Here is a 17,905-nt window from a genome sequence, read left to right as displayed (position 1 = left end):
CCATGTTAATTAAGAACTCGCCCTCGTCTGTAGCAGGTTGTGTGTATTCCATCCCTTGTAATGAGTGTGCATGTGTTTACATCGGCCAGACTGGTAAATCTCTTTCCTCGCGTTTAAAACAGCATTCATACGCTATTCGTACAGCTCAGCAATCCAGTGCATTGTATTTACATTCCAGTTTATGTAATCATTCTATCGACTTCACAGCGGCAAAATGTATTGTTAAAAGAAAGATTTTTGTTGAACGAAACGTGAATGAGTCTGCTCTGATCAAACATTGTGACAACAACCTTAATGTGAGCCCCGGTATGTACAAGTTGGATCCCTATTTAAGCCTCAATATAGCACGTCAAAACAATATAGCAATCATTTAACACGTATGGCACTTGGAGATATTAATAGGAGCTGCCTCGTATGGGCCAATAGGCCTTCTGCAGTTACCTTCTTTCTTATAATTTCTTTCCTCCACTTATTTTTGGTGGTCAGGTGATTTGCCCAGGCGGATATAAAGGTCTGATCAGCAATGTTTTCTTATCTTCATTCTACTTTGCTCTGATGAAGGCGGATTAGCCGAAAACGCGTTAAGCATTTTCTATTTTTCACATGTGGTTATTCTGAATATATATATATATATCTCATAATATTGAGGGAGAGAGAGAGAGAGAGAGTACACTTGAGAGGATATGCAGTGACTTAATATCTAACATTTTAAAAGATTTAAGTATGGAGGGTCCGAGTGCTGTCTGGAGCCAAAGTTTTTTATTGTTCAAATCGCTCATTTGTGTTGAGTAATTAGAGGAATTATATCACATCCGTAATTAAAGGACGTATGTTTTTACTCAGGTCTTTTATGAAATATATGGGTAAATACTGCATCGGTAACAGGGATGTGTATTTGTGGAACTCATTACCACGTAATATATTAGAATTAGGATCCCTTGATTGTTTCAAGCGTAGGTTATACACATATATGAATGAGATTGGGTGGATATAAATAGGAGCTGCCTCGTATGGGGCCAATAGGCCTTCTGCAGATACGTTCATTCGTATGTTCTGGTATAATTTTGGGTAGTAGAACCCCAAGCACAGCTATCGTTGGGGAGATAAGGACATCTGAGACAGATGATACATCTGATAATAAAGAGTTACCAAGGCAGGGCGCGTTATCACTCTCATCACTCTATATCTCACATATGGTCTCTACTACACATCTGGGCTGCCTGCGGTGTACTACCCAAAATTATTCATTATTTCAAATGAAAATTAATGCTCAGCTACCAGCTAGGAACGTCAGTCAAGGTCATTATAAACTAATCAGCTAATTAATAACTCCGCCTCAACCGCTGCTAAGACTGCAATTACCTGGGAATCCTGGACACTGCAGACCAATTAGTTACACTCTGGAGTTGGCAGCCACTCTTCGTAAGGTGCAGCGGTAGTGATCACGCTGCAGGACGCCACCTCTTAAGTCATACTAGGTCACGTGACCTGCACAGTGTCGGCGAGACTCGTGGCACACCTGCACCGTAAGGCACTAATTTGTTTGACCATATTATTAAACAGAAATAGATAACCTCAACCATAAAGGAATACCGTCTCTGGTGCAACTGAACGGACCCATAGCCTCGGAGAAGAGAATAAAAGAGTATTCAGTGAAACTGTAGTCGTATTATAAATTTATACATCCTAGTTATAACTATCCCCCCTCTATCATCCTCCCTCTCACCCCCCCTCTATCATCCTCCCTCTCACCCCCCCTCTATCATCCTCCCTCTCACCCCCCCCTCTATCATCCTCCCTCTCACCCCGCCCTCTATCATCCTCCCTCTCACCCCCCCTCTATCATCCTCCCTCTCACCCCGCCCTCTATCATCCTCCCTCTCACCCCCCCTCTATCATCCTCTCACCCCCCTCTATCATCCTCCCTCTCACCCCCCTTCTATCATCCTCCCTCTCACCCCCCCTCTATCATCCTCCCTCTCACCCCCCCCTCTATCATCCTCCCTCTCACCCCCCTCTATCATCCTCCCTCTCACCCCCCTCTATCATCCTCCCTCTCACCCCCCCTCTATCATCCTCCCTCTCACCCCGCCCTCTATCATCCTCCCTCTCACCCCCCCACTATCATCCTCCCTCTCACCCCCCCACTATCATCCTCCCTCTCACCCCCCCCCTCTATCATCCTCCCTCTCACCCCCCCCCTCTATCATCCTCCCTCTCACCCCCCCCCTCTATCATCCTCCCTCTCACCCCCCCCTCTATCATCCTCCCTCTCACCCCCCCCTCTATCATCCTCCCTCTCACCCCCCCCCTCTATCATCCTCCCTCTCACCCCCCCCTCTATCATCCTCCCTCTCACCCCCCCCTCTATCATCCTCCCTCTCACCCCCCCCTCTATCATCCTCCCTCTCACCCCCCCTCTATCATCCTCCCTCTCACCCCCTCTCTATCATCCTCCCTCTCACCCCCCCCCTCTATCATCCTCCCTCTCACCCCCCCTCTATCATCCTCCTTCTCACCCCGCCCTCTATCATCCTCCCTCTCACCCCCCCCCTCTATCATCCTCCCTCTCACCCCCCTCTATCATCCTCCCTCTCACCCCCCCTCTATCATCCTCCCTCTCACCCCCCCCCCTCTCTATCATCCTCCCTCTCACCCCCCTCTCTATCATCCTCCCTCTCACCCCCCCCCCCTCTATCATCCTCCCTCTCACCCCGCCCTCTATCATCCTCCCTCTCACCCCCCCCTCTATCATCCTCCCTCTCACCCCCCCCTCTATCATCCTCCCTCTCACCCCCCCTCTATCATCCTCCCTCTCACCCCCCTCTATCATCCTCCCTGTCATCCTCTTCCCCCTGTCATCTTCCTTCTCTGGTCCCTCACACTCCTGGCCCCTCACTCTCACACACCTGGCCCCTCACTCTCACACACCTGGCCCCTCACTCTCACACACCTGGCCCCTCACTATATAACCCTGTCTCTCCTCACCCCACTGCGCCTTCAACTCTTCTAGTCCTTTCCTCTCCACATGCATTCAACTCACCACTGACTCCTGCATCTTAACTCTCACCTGGGTTATATCAAGGAAAAAAAAGAACACTCGTTCTTCCTCATGGACAGAGGATCTATTATTATTGCAGAGCGAGCTAAAGTGCTTCAGCTGCTGACTCTTATAAACGAGACAAAACAGTTGACAATTTACTCGCATTCCTTAATGCCAACAGAGATTTTCGCGAGCTTAAGGGTCAAGTTAAGAACACATATTGGGAACAATTCCTACAAGTTATCAATAGAGCCACAACATTATCAGAAATGTGGAACAAAATTTTGGTAAATTCTTCTTAAATTACATCATTATGGAGTCAGAGGACACTCCCTACAATACCTCAAATCCTACCTTACTGACAGGCTCCAATATGTTTCTGTGAATAATACAATTTCTCCCACCCTACCCATCAACATTGGTGTTCCTCAGGGCAGCATACTTGGCCCTCTCCTCTTTCTCATCTACATTAATGACCTTCCAAATGTCTCCCAACACCTCAAACCAATTCTATTTGCTGACGACACAACCTTCATTTACTCCAGTCCTGACCCCCTTGCTCTAAATGCCACAGTAAATACTGAGCTAAATAAAGTCCATCTTTGGCTAACTGCCAACAAACTCACCCTTAACATTGACAAAACTTTCTATATTCTGTTTGGCAATAAATCCTCTAATCAAATAAATCTCAAAATAAACAATACCCAAATTTGTAACAAATTAGATGGCAAATTCCTTGGCATTCTCATTGACCACAAGCTGAATTTCCAGGGACACATTCTAAATATATAAAAAAAAGTTTCAAAAACTGTGGGCATTCTTTCTAAGATCAGATATTATGTACCACACCCTGCCCTGGTGACTCTCTATTACTCCCTTATCTATCCATATCTCAACTATGGTATTTGTGCTTGGGGCTCTACTACCCAAAATCATTTACGTCCTCTAATTACTCAACACAAAGCTGCTATTAGGACAATATCCAACTCTGGCCCCAGACATCACTCGGTACCCCTACTCAAATCTCTGAATATGTTAGACATTAAGTCACTGCACATTCTCTCATGTGTATTATACATATATAAAACGCTAAACTGTAATGCCAATCCTGACCTCAAAAGCTTCATAGAAGGTTGTAACAGAACCCATGAGCACCACACCAGAAATAAATACAGTTTTGATATTCCAAGAGTACGACTTAAGCAAACTAGAAATACTCTACAAATCAAGGGACCCAGAATGTGGAATGACCTTCCCAACCATGTTAAAGACTGTACCTCTCTCAACCAGTTTAAGATAAAAACGAAGCTATACCTAATAAATTCCCTGTAACCTACCTTACCCCTCTATTGTCAACCAATGTCTGTTTTTTTAAAGAGCGCTGTTTGTTTGGCTAGATAAGAGTAAAGCTGCTTGTAGATTAGTTTTTCAAATATTTTTGACAAGTTTGGCAGGATTGATATAGGTCTGTAGTTGTTAACATCTGTGAGATCACCACATTTGTGGACAGGCGTTACTCTCGCTTTTTTTTAGAATATCTGGAAAGGTTTGGAGTTCAAGTGACTTGTTGAAGAGCAATGCAATAGCAGGGGCTAAAGTTCTGGAGGCTTTTTTGTAAATTAAAGTTGGTGTCTCCTCAAGGGCACTAGACTTGGTTTTAAGGGGTTTGACTTGGTTTAAGTTATTGTTATTGTTATTGTTAGTGTTAAATAATGTTATTAAAGCAAGACTAAAACCAGTGCACTAAAACAGAAGAGAGAAAGAAACAGGGAAAAAGAAGGAAACCCCACCTACATTTAAAACCTTGACCCAAATATCACAGTAACAAGGTTATCGCGAATAACTGAACTCAATTACGGGCTCACCATAGCCCGTGCTACATGGACATTTCGTTCTGAGTATCTAAAGCTAAAACAACAAGAACAACAACGAGTAATCTACGGTCTCTCTCTTGGGTGGCTTAATCTTCATCAATCAAGTAATCTTAATCTCTTCTTAATCTAATCTTCTTTTTTTACTGGCTATTCATGCCCGCGCCACCTCATGAGTGACTTAATCTTCACCAATCAATCATTTCCACATTATCGGAACTGTGGACCAAACTTAAAACATTACCAAACCTTCAGCCCCAGTTGAGCTTCATCATACTCCTGCAGAATATGCTGACATGCTCTTAGCTCAATGGTCTCACAAATTTCTTCCTTACCCCCAGATATACAGCAGCATTTAAATAATACCAACATTAACAGAAACTTTAATATTGAAATAGCACGCTCCTCACCTGATTTAACAGATCAGTTTCCTATAACCCCCTTTGAATTAACATCAGCATTAGGAAAACCTAAGCAAACTGCCCCTGGTGAGGATGGTATAACTTATAACATCTTGAGCTTACTGAATGATGTCCCTAGCCACCCTGTGCTTGACCTCTATCAAATGAGTCTCTCACAAGGTATCTTGCCAAAGAAATGGACACAAAGTCTCATAGTACCAATTCCTAAACCTAACTCTCAAAAATTCAGACCCATTTCCCTTACATCTTGCATGTGTAAAGTCTTGGAGAGAATTGTTCTCAATCGTGTCATGTTTCAGGTCAAAGAAAAACTGGCCCCAAACCTATATGGGTTCATGCCCAAGTGTAGCACACAAACATGCTTTGCTGAATATTTTGTAAACTCCCAGGATGGGACACAGACAGCCTTTATTGACCTAAAGTCAGCTTTCGATGTAGCGAATGGTGAAATAATATTAGAGCAACTTGCTGAATTTGGAATCAAAGGTAATCTTCTGAGTTGGATAAAGAGCTACCTATCCAACAGGCGTGCTAGTGTCCTATTTAAAGGAGTTAAAAGTACAAGAACAGATGCATTCGAACTAGGCACTCCTCAAGGTGGTGTCCTAAGCCCTATGCTCTTCAATATACTTATGCACAAACTTATCCATGACATACCTGTACAACCTACGGAAACTGTGATATGTTATGCTGATGATATTTGTATTATGGCACACAGTAAACCAAGGTTACAAGTGTTACTTGATGCATTCTCCAAGAAAGTAGTAGAATGTGGCCTCATAATCTCTGTTGATAAAACAAGGGTTCTTATTCCCCATTCTCTTCATGCTAACTATACTATTAATGGAGTGTCCGTGGAGACTTGTGAGTCTTATAAATATCTTGGAGTCGAGGTTAATGATACAAATCTCGTCAGCAACCTGCGTAAAAAACTTGTTGAGCGTCTTAAACCTCTCAGAACTCTTGTTGGCAAAGGATTTGGCATTAACATAAAATATGCTCGTAGTTTTTATATTGCCTTTATGCGATCTGTTGTTGATTATTATGCCTTGCATCTTCTTAATTTTTCTCCTAAACAATTACAAGGCCTAGATGTAGTACAGAATGATGCCATGCGCATCATCCTGGGTTGTCCTAGAACTGTCAGAATTGTTAACATGGGAAAGGAACTAAACTTACCTTCCATTTACGAAAGAATAGTTCTACTTAGTACTATGTTTTGCGCCAAAACTTTGAAAAATAATGGTCCCCCCAGCTCTATTCAAATTAAATTGAGATCCATTCTAAACAATTCTGACTGTTCCCTCAATCCGCCGCAAAAAGCTCCCTACAGTGTGTGGCTCAGTTGTTGTGCCTATAATCTTCAGAAACTGAATGTGTCTCTTAACCCTGATAAAACTGTTCACTATATTCCCCCTTGGAAAGATGTGGAGGTCTCTGCATTATACTCCCATCAGTGTAAAACAAATGTATAACACTGACATTTTGAGATGTATAACATTAGAAGCTATTGACAGTCATCTTCAAATTCTCAAACCGACTGAATCCTATGCCTTTACTGATGGCTCTGTGCAGTTAGGCACTGGTAGAACAGGTTGTGCATGTGCAGTGTATAAAGGGAATGAAATGATCATGACTAGTACACAGAGATTGAACAACTGGGCAAGCACGACACAGACCGAGCTATTGGGTATTTATCTAGCCACTGAATACCTTAAGCTCAATGGTGGTGGAGTGATATTCTGCGACTCTAAAAGTGCTCTGCAGTCCTTAAATAACCCATCACAATGTACGTCGAAAGTAGCTTGTAATATTAAATGGAATGTAATTTTTGCCAATGATAATAACTCTTGTATAAAATTTGTGTGGATCCCATCCCATGTTGGAGTTGGAAAACATGACTTTGTAGATCAATTGGCCAATGAGGCTTGCAGGAAAGAAAACATTGATTATGACTTTGGACTATCTAATGCAATTATTAGAAACATACAAATTAAAGAAATTAATTCAGATTTAGAAGAACTAAGAAATGCCCAGAGACCTGAAAGCTGCAGTATTAAAAGTTATGACAAGTTTTGTAATAATAGGTATTTGTATGGTCAGCACAGTAACCGGACTAGGCAATGTGATGTAGTCATTGCGCGAATTCGCCTTGGCTATAGGCACATCTGGCAGGCTAGTGTGGCTGAGCCACTACCAGAATATTCAGATTGTAAACTCTGTGATAAACCTTTAATGCATTCACTAGAACACTATATTGATGAATGTGAAACCGTAAAGGACTTTAGACCTCCTGGCCTCTTGTACCACCAACTGTGTAACTATTTTATTGACTCAGGTGTTCTGGACGACATCCTAACATTTTACCCAAAATTTGCTTGTCCATTTTAAAGAATGAAGAACAATTTTTATTTATATTACTTCTAAGCTGCATCACTTATGAACCCATCCCTGCCCTTGTGTGGCAGTGCACAATAGAAAGTTGTTTTCACGTATCCATACATTAAAACATTGATTGTAACAATGATATATATGTGCTTCGGCCTACAGTTTAGACCTATTGTCTTATGTATGACCCTCTGTCCTGCGTGACAGTGAATACTAGCATTATCCTCACTTTAATAAGACCTATCAAAATCCTCAGATTAGGCAAAATTGTAATTAATTTTGTCAATAAAGATGTTAATAATAATAATCCTTCCTTAGAGCTTGCTCAAGATGTCGAAGATGTACCTGGCAGCCTCGGCGTTGCTGGTGGGGACGGCGGTGATGGCTGTGGTGCTCTTCGCGCTCCCTGCAGCTCACAGTCCCCCGCACCACCTCAGCGAACGTGACGACTGCTCTCTTTTCCAGAAGCAACTGGTGAGTTGAAGGCTTTGTGGATCCTGGCATGTAGGGTTGTGATGGTGTTACAGTGACTGGTGGTTAATGGTTCTCCTGTTGGTGAGTTTGTCGTGTGTTAGTGACTGTCCTGTTGGTGAGACTGTCGTGTGTTAGTGACTGTCCTGTTGGTGAGACTGTCATGTTAGTGACTGTCCTGTTGGTGAGACTGTCATGTTAGTGAATTTTTTATTAGGAATTTATTTTATTAAAATATTTAACGTAGATTTAGAAATAAATAATTGAATTAATAAATGGACTGTAGTTCTAAATGAAATGTATTTTCTAAATTAATTTCCTGCCAGGTGTTACCCAACCCACATAATTTCGGGGGGAGGTTATATTTCATAATCTATACCACCAGATGTGGGTAACAAGACTACAAATGCTAGTTATCTACAAGTTAGTGTGTGTACTTTTAAAGCTTAGCTCCAAAGTCGTAATGGCCTAATAAGATGCCCTGGATTTCCATCAATCGCGGACAGGGAACCTTGCAGGCAGACACTGTAATGACGACTTAAGGAACCTTAGGTTACTACAGGTCTTCCGACGTCCTTCTCTGGTACAGTACCTGCCGAATAAGTGTTAAGTTGTTCACTGTTATCAACATACTAAGTATATTCAAGGTAGAAGAGTAAGCATTAGTAATTTTGGTTTCCCAGTTTGGTTAGAGCGCCTGTAGCACAACCGGGCAATGCTCAATAAATTATGTAAATAGCCACCACCCAAATAGACAATCAGTCGAAAACGATACTTTCATTAACGTAGAGCTCGACGGTTGGGACAAATCTTGCTGTTCCTGTATTGCGAGACTCGGGAAAGATGTACGTGTTGATTATATTAAACACTAGTACATTTGTGCGTCTATGGGCTACTCGGTGCACAAACATGGCGTCACGTTCTGAGGAGAGTTGGCACATCCGTGCTAATGTAATAACCCTCGATTGTACCCTTGTAATCACCCTGAACCTTTCAATTGTAACCCCTTCTCTGTACTCTGTGAACGGCTCTCTCTTCGCTCAATACCCCAGCTTAACTCTGTTACAGTCCAGTATGACCCCTCACTGGACGGCCACGAATATAAACTGAATATTAAATGAGGACACAACAAGGATAGGGGTTATTAATTTATTACTAATTATGAAATAAAAACATTAAACACTGCCACCACCTTCCAAACATAAATGAATGTGTCTAAAATTATTGAGACCCTAGGAAGGAAGGGACTCAATAATCAGGGAACTCAAAGTAAATGACTCTTAATGGATTAAACCTGTAGTCTTACGGAACTGAACGGGAGATTCTAGAGCGACTTTACTATTCATAAGATGGAGAACACTGGGGAACTTCTAGCACAGCAAATGAGAATCACAAGAATGAATAACACAGTCATTAATCAAAGGGAACAGATAACTAAACAAAAATTACATTAATATTATTTCTTTATTGGAACCAGCATATTTAAATCAAAATTGAAACATATCCTCGTTTGGGGCCTCGTAGCCTGGTGGATAGCGCGCAGGACTCGTAATTCTGTGGCGCGGGTTCGATTCCCGCACGAGGCAGAAACAAATGGGCAAAGTTTCTTTCACCCTGAATGCCCCTGTTACCTAGCAGTAAATAGGTACCTGGGAGTTAGTCAGCTGTCACGGGCTGCTTCCTGGGGGTGGAGGCCTGGTCGAGGACCGGGCCGCGGGGACACTAAAGCCCCGAAATCATCTCAAGATAACCTCAAGATAGCCTACTCTAACTAAAAATTAATATCTCCTATGAGGCACGGCCTGTAATACCAGTGTTACAACTCAAAGTGCACATTTACCTTCAATACTGCAGCCTGCCAAAGGATGTTGATTGGCTGGCCGCAGGTCAGTTGACCTGTATGTACCTCAGCCAAGGTCCCCAGACACACTAACATTTCTTTATTAAAAACGCTCACCAGTGGGACAGGCTCCACCCCCTAGTTCCTAGGCCCACATCTACTCCGCCTATCCCAAGCCTATGGCCAATGGATTTTACCATGACTAGGTGCTCTAGAAACCGGGGCCAATGGCATGGGCAGGCACTAACCTGTGAGGCCCCGCCTCCCCAGGCCTACATGTCTTTAACCAATCCGGATCAGGCTTGACCATAAGGGTCAATTCCTCTTGACAGAAAACACCAAAAACTGGGAAGACACCAACGACTTTACTGGCTGGGCACCCACGTGTAACTTGAGATCACAAGTTTATTAGCCCTGGGGGTAATATACCCAATTCGTCACTGGCCCGGAGGACAGGAGAGAGAGGGGAGCAAGTGACTTCAAGCTGTTTATGACCCCCCCGTGACAAAAGACAGAAATGACCCAAGGGAGGGAAGGCAAGCGAGAGAAGGGAAGGGGGAAGAGGAAGGAGAAGAGAAAGGGGGAAGGGCAAAGGGGAAAGGGGGGGAAAGGGAAGGGGCTATGGTGTGCATATACCATTACACTAACATGGCATCTGAACTGCCATGTGTGTACTCCTTGGCGTGAAGGGTAGAAATAGCCTAAGCTACTCTCTCTCTTTGAGATGAATTTTTCTTGTCTCAATAAACATACTTGAACTCCTTGGGGTCGCATGGCCCGCCTCTTCCTCCCAGGATACATACCGGACGGGTACAGTTTTTCTCAGATATAATTCTCAGTTATATGAGGAAGACGGTTATTTATGCATTAATTACGATGGTAACCAATCTTAATAAATATGTTTCTCATAATAACTCCAGCCTGAGAGTTAAATTAAAAGTCTATTAAGAGAGATATTAGGTACCACAGCTACTTTGCTGACCTGGCAAATTCCCGTTTTTCCTGGGAGCCACTATGGACGTTCTCTATGATAAGATTAGTAATGTTAATATTGTTAGTAGGTATCTGACATAGCCATTTTAATTTGGTTTGTCAGGAGTTAGTAATTTGACGTCGGAATTTCCAACTGTCCTGTTGGTGCGTGTGTCGTGTTTGTGAATGACTCTCCTGTTGGTGAAAAGTTTTCGTATTACTTGGGGGCTGTCAGCATGGTTAGTCACTTCTTATGTTGGCGAATAACTGCCAAGTGACTGTCAAGTTAGTGTGTGACTGTCGTATTGGTGACTGGTGTGTGCATGCGGGCCACAACCACAAGGTCCCAGGTTCAATTCCCGTGGCAGGACAGAAGCATTTGGGCAATCATTTCTTTACATGATAGCTATTTTCACTTAACAGTAAATACCTATCCAGGAGTTAGGCAACTGTTGTGGGCTGCATCCTGAGGAAGGTCAGCGTTGGCCTAAGGACAACCATGCTAAACCTAACAGGTTTCTTTTCCCTGAAAAAAACTGCCATAGGCCTACGGGGTCCCCAAAAGAAGCAGTTTCTTTAGAGTTCTGCCTTTTGTTGCATTCCTACAAGAAGAATGGGGAATAACTGCATCGTGTTCGCCAGTTGTCTTGTTATTTTTAATAATTGTAAATATTGACATAAATCACAACCTCCACCAGACTCCCTGAGACTCATGACTCAGTAAGTTACAAGGAAAGGTTACTCAAGCCGACTACACATTTAGTGTTATTTCATCATATATTTAATATGAAACAAATTGCATTGACAAACTATTACTCACTTTACTCCAGTATTTATAATTCCTAACCTGGTTGCCTGCCAAGGTTGACCTGGTTGACTGCCAAGGTTGACTGCCAAGGTTGACCTGGTTGACTGCCAAGGTTGGCTAGCTGCCAAGGTTGGCTAGCTGCCAAGGTTGACCTGGTTGACTGCCGAGGCAGAATACTTCTAACCCATATTCTTGGACCCTTCCGGTCCACGCCTGGATTATTTCTGATGTTCCTTGGTCACCTAGTGACCCATTGTATGTCTCTTGACTAACTACTGATATGGACATTTCGATCTGTTTAGTGGCTAAGTCTAAACCACCAACAACCATCGGAGAGGACTGTTCAATATACGCAGGTAAATCCTATGGTGACTGTGTGTAAAGTCATGAATCTCACTATATAGTAAATAATGTTTGCAATTAAAACTTTGACTACCTCTAGTAAAATATTTTATCGTAAATTTAAATCCAACTTTCACTATAGGTTAACTCTTGTCTATTATCGCCCCTTGAGAGTTACAGCGGCCCTAGCATAAGCTACTACTTAGTCCACTGTTGTGCTAGTGACAGTGGACTATCAGAACTGGCAGCAAAGTACTGCCTTTGTACTTCCCTCATTACCTTTCATTAACTAGTTCTTATTTGACTGGAACTGTTAGTAAGATGTCACATGAGAGCCTCAGGCTTATAAATCTGAATAAAAATTCTTCACTTTTGCTTCTCTCGAGTGTCTTCTAGTTTTGGGATGGAGAACGTGCTCACACAACCATTGGTATTCATCGAAGTGTGATAAGATCCATCAAACAGTATTTTTTTTATTAATGTAGTTGCAAAGAGACACCACTAAATCTTGGCAGTGCTCGCCTAGCTCTGTCTGGGTGGAGGTGGACGTGTCGCCTGTGAGCTCCTGGTTTGCTGACCCCGTGGTAGTTTGTGTTTGTGAGCGGACACTTGGGGCCGTGGCGGCTGGAGGGATGGCGGCCCCCTTCCCCCCTGTTAAGTGGAGGGATACCATTGGACTAGAATTTACTGCCCCAGCGTCTTAACCGGTTACTGAGGTGGTGATGGTTGACATGTTGAGGGTGGATGTGGCGTCTGTGTGCGGCGTTCAACTTGTATCCCGGTGGGGATTCGCTCGCTGACCACCAGGGGGTCAGGACGTGCTCACCTGACCTGCCAGTTGTTGCCTGGTGATGCGTGGAGGCGGGTGAGAGTTGTGGTGCGGTGCGCCCGCTGGCGGTATTGTTGTTGGTGGTGTCTCCCGCGTTCGGCGGGTTGACACGGCGTGCCTCGATTTTTCTGGGGCTGTGGACTGGCCGCTGGTGGAACTTGCAGTCATCGATGAGCTCAAGGTGGACGTTAAGGATTTGTTAGGGCTGGAAAAGCCCTCTCCTACTCGGGTGGCGGTGTCCTTCCGCTCGGATCTGTTGTACTGGGAGTTTGTGGCGCACTGGGACGACCGCATGGTTCCAATCTCTACCTCGGCTGTGTCTGTAGACACTACGGATCTATGGGGGGCCGTGCAATATGTGAGCGTTCATGGTGTGCTGTTGACTTTCCCCGCGGACGAGCTGAGGGCGGTGTTTGCAAGTGGTAGTGCTTCACCGCTTCAACATTTTGAGTGGGGGCCAGCTGCGCGGGCTACATACGGGCACTTGTACACTTGTTATGCGGGTTACATCACCTGTTCCGTCCAGACTTTTGTATCGTGGGCTCTCGCTCTGGGTCTTTTATCAGGGCCAGACCTGGACCTGTTTCCGGTGTGGTGCTGAGGGCCATGTGGCGGCCGGCTGTGACGCTCCTCGTGCTGAAGCTCCCTCGGTTTTCTTGGAGAGTGACTTCCTTTGCTTGGATGAGCGTGGAGCTTCCTCGGTGCCTGCTCGCTCTGACCCGGTGCCTGGTGTGGTTCCTGCGGCGGTTTCGGCGGGTGCTCCCTCTGGCCCTGCTTGGTCTGGCTCTGGTACGTCTGACCCACCGGTGTGCTCTGTGGGCCTGGGAACTCCTGCCTCGGGTATTCTCCATTAGGTGGTTGCGGAGGTGCATTCGCGGCCGGTTGCTTCCGTGCGGTCCTTGGATGCTGCTGTTGGGGTGGTGCCTGCCTCCCCTGCCGCCGGTTGTCTGCTTCCCGAGGCTGCCGGGGTTGTGATGAGTGTGCCCTCTCCGCTGCCTTCTGCCTCTTCCCCGCCCTGTCTCTGCATCGACTTCCTCGTCGCCTTCGGTGGTCTCCTCGCCCCTGGTCCGTCTTCACCTGCGCCTGCCGTGTCGTCTGTGATGGATGCCCCCTGTGTGCTGAAGTGTGCTCTCCCGAATGCTGGGCCTGCTCCTTCTCCGGCTTCAGTCTCCGGGCGTGGTGGTGGACTTTTGCCCCGTGTTGTGGAGGCTTCTGTTCTGCGTGGGCGTGCTGCCTCGGCTTTGGGGCCGCCCACGACGGGGTCTTCTGGGGCGCCCCGTGCTGGGGGTCATAGTTCCGACGATCAGCAGCCTCATGTTAAGCGCTGTCGTTCAGCTCGGGCTGCGTCGTTCCGACGGTCGTGGGCGGAGGACCGTGATACGATGGAGGATGACGGTGTGGACGTTGCCGTGGTGACTTCTGTGGTGTCCTCCGTGTTGGAAGTTGTGCCCCCTGCCGGTGGCTCCCCTTCGTAGGCGGTTGCCCCTGGTGATTGGAACCTGGTGGTCGTGTTATCTAAGGATGGGCGTCGGGGGGCTTCAGCCCCTGTTCCGGTTGGCGGGGGCCCTAAGGGCTCCTCCGTGGGGCTCGGTGCGGTGCCTGGTGTCGATCGCTGTGCCCGCCCTGGGGTCCAGGCTGATGTGCAGCCGTGGGTCGCGACGGGCTGGGGGTGTCCGTAGATTGTCCCGATGGCGCCCTCTGCTGTATGTGCGTCCTTGAATGTTCGAGGTTTGAATGCTCTTGGGGTCCAGTTGGGCCTGTTGGATGTTCTGCGGGAGTAATGTGTGGATGTGGCTCTTATTCAAGAGCATAATGTTCATGATGTGTCTGTGTTGCAGTGTTTGAGTGTGCATTTTCATGTGGTGCTCAACCCGCCAAGGACGCCTTTTGGGGGGGACCCTTATGCTGTTTTCTCGGAGGGCTTCCTTCTCCGTGCTTCATACGGAAATGGACGAGGATGGGCGGGTGTTATTTGTGAGGGTGGAGTTTTTGGGGGTCGTCATTCTGTTCTTGATGGTGTACGCCCCCTCGGGGGTGGCGCGCCGTCGGGAGCGGGAAGAGTTTTTTCGGGTGGGGCTTCTCCCTTTCTTGCGTCATGATACGCGGGGCATGATTTTTTGGGGGATTTTAATTGTGTGACGAGTGCGCGGGATTGTTGTAGCGCTTGTCCACAGAATATCTCGAGTGCGCTGCTGGAGGTGGTGTGTTCCTGCGGTTTCCGGGATGCTGCTGTGCTCTTTGGGGGCGAGTTGTCATTTACGTCTGCTGCGCGTGGGGTGTGTTCGCGGCTGGATAGGGTGTATGTCACTGGCGGGGAATGTACGGTGTTTGATTTCCGCACTGTCCCGGTTGCGTTCTCAGACCATAGTTTGGTGGTGGTCCAGATTGGTGTGCCCAGTCAGGTGCAGGGTGGTGTAAGCTGAATTGTGGGTTATTGCTTTGTCCGCGGGTTTCTTGTCAGTTTTGGGGTTGGTGGGTCGGGGTTCGGGCCCGGCAGTGTGCGTTTTTGTCTATCTTGGAGTGGTGTAAGGTGCAGTGTCGTTTGTTCTTTCGCGTGGTTGCGAAACGTGAGGCTGCTGGGCGCTTTAGTTTGCTGCGGTTGTTACAGGCGCAGCTATCGAGGTTGTATGTGTGGTACAATGCTAGGGTTGATTGTTTTGGTGAGATTGTGGAATGAAAGGCGCGTATTTGTGGATTGCGGAGTGAGTGGGCGGAGGGTGTTCGTGTGCATGCTCGTGTGAGTGAGCGTGTGGACGGGGAACGAATCTCTCCGTTACTTCTATGGAAGGTACAGGCTGCCTGAGACTCTGTTCTTTTTACGGCCCTGCAACAACCGGATGGGTCCGTTGTTTCGGACACCGGTGGTGTGTTGCATTATGTCCGGCAGGAGTTGGCTGAGCTCTATGCGGAGGTGGCTGGGGATGCCGCGCTTGCGGAAGACTTCTTAGGTCGGTGCGTGCCTGGGTTGTCCGTTGTGGATTGTGCAGGTCTGGTGGAGGTGGTTTCCTCGGCGGAGCTATTTGAGGTGGTTCGGTCGTTTCGTTCCGGGAAGGTGCCGGGTTCGGATGGTCTTCCTGTTGAGTTCTATGTCGCCTTTTGGGATGTGTTGGGGGATGTTCTTCTGGAGGTGGTCCGGACTTGTCTTCGAGGGTGCATTCTGCCTATGTCTCGGTGCGTTGGGATTGTGCAGCTCCTCCTGAAGCCGGGCGATTTGCGGTTCTTCTCGAACTGGAGGCCCATTATTTTGTTGAAAGTGGACTACAAGGTCCTGTCTAAGGTCTTGGCTGGTCGGTGTCGCCGTGTTGTGGCGTCTGTTGTCTCTGTGGAGCAGTTTTGTGGCATTCCAGGTCGGTCTTTGTTGCATTGCAATGCATTGATTCGCGATGTGCTCCTGTACGTATCAGGCTCTCGCGCATCGGCGGCGATGCTTTGTTTAAATTGGTCGAAGGAGTTCGACCGTGTGTCGCTCACTTTTGTGTTTCGTGTGTTGGAGCGGCTGGAGTTTCCGCCTATGTTCGTTGGGTGCGCATGTTGTACGCTCAATGTTGTAGTCGGGGAGTGATTCTTTCCCTGTATGTCGCTCGGTGCGGCAGGGTTGTCCACTTTCTATGCTCCTGGATGTCATATTTCAGGAGCCTTTTTTTTGGGAGGTCAAGGCGTGTCCGTTGATCGGCTCCCCCCCCCCCCCCCTGGCTGCCCATCTGCGGATATGCGGATGATACCGTCTTGTTCGTGGCCTCAGAGGGGTCTGTTGGGGCTGTCCAAGTCGTGAATGAGCAGTTTGAGTTGGCCACTGGGGCCCGGGTCAATCGTGAGAAGTCCGGTCTTCTGGGTCTCGGTGGGTGGTCCTCTCGCCGTGTGTGGGTGGGGTCTTGGTTTCCGGTTGTCTCTTCTTTGCGTGTTTTGGGGATTACCTGGTTCGCTTCATATGAGCGGTCTTAATGACCTGTAATTGGGGTGCAGTTTCCCGTAGTGTCAGTGTTGCGATTGGGTTGTTGGCTGCACGCCCGTTGACAATTTATCAGCGGACGCTGCTTGTTAATTGCAAGGTTTTGTCGCGAGTTTGGTTCGTGGCTCGGTGCCTCCCCCTGGATCGCCGGCTGGCATTAGGGTTGGAACGCCAGGTCTATCGGTATGTGTGGTGCGGTCGTTACCACCCGGTTCGTCGGTCGACACTGGTGTTGGCTGTACGGGAGGGTGGGGTGGGTATTCCTGATGTGTTTACTAGGGCTCAGGCGTTGTTCTGGGTCTCGTTGTATCAAGGGTTAGTGCTGGGTGGGGGCTCAATGCTTTGGGTGTTTATTATTGCGCTATTAGGTTTAGCTTTTTGGTGGATTTCGGTGTTTGTCGGGAGGCGGCCTTTTGCACCCCTACTGTTTACTCTTGGGCGGTTGCCATTCTTCGGGAGGTCTGCCGTTGTGTGGGTTTCCTGTCCTTGTCGGCTAAGGCGGTATATGGGGTTTTATTTCGTCGTATTCCGCCGCGGGTGGAGGGTTTGTTCCCGTGTTGGGATTGGGGGGAGATGTGGGCGGCGTTGGGAGCTCGGTTTCTGGCGCCGCAGCAGCGGGAATTGTTGTTTCGTTTATTACATTTGTCGTTGGCGACGAATGCGCGGTTATGCATGCTTGGTTTGCGTGCCTCTGACGCGTGTGTGCACTGTGGTCTCCCTGAGACTCGGTTGCACAGTCTTCTATTTTTGTGAACGGTTGAGGGGTTTGCTTGATTGGTTTCGTGACGTGTTGGCCGAGGTTTGTGGGCCGGGGTGTCGAGATGGCCTTTTGGGGATTTTGTTTTTGTCTTTTCCGCAGGGATCGCACCGGGTGCACAATACATTGTCTTCTCGTTGCTGACTTTGTATATTGTGTGTGGGTGGGTCGGAGGGAAGGTTATGGGGACATAGTTGATGCCTATTTTATTAA

The 17,905-nt window shown here is 47.0% G+C and overlaps 1 protein-coding gene across 3 annotated transcripts in view; it reads left to right on the top strand.

Moving 5' to 3' along the window:
• Positions 1–17,905, top strand: part of LOC123758033 (uncharacterized) — a 189,709-nt gene that overhangs the window by 155,758 nt on the left and 16,046 nt on the right. For all 3 annotated transcript variants that reach the window (XM_069338968.1, XM_045742207.2, XM_069338969.1), the window contains one exon: positions 8,043–8,198. In XM_069338968.1, coding sequence (XP_069195069.1) covers positions 8,043–8,198 — 156 coding nt within the window. The remainder of the gene's footprint in view (positions 1–8,042; positions 8,199–17,905) is intronic.

The sequence above is a fragment of the Procambarus clarkii genome, chromosome 40, assembly GCF_040958095.1.
Source record: "Procambarus clarkii isolate CNS0578487 chromosome 40, FALCON_Pclarkii_2.0, whole genome shotgun sequence".
NCBI lineage: Eukaryota > Metazoa > Arthropoda > Malacostraca > Decapoda > Cambaridae > Procambarus > Procambarus clarkii.
This window is presented reverse-complemented; position numbering and strand designations above follow the sequence as displayed.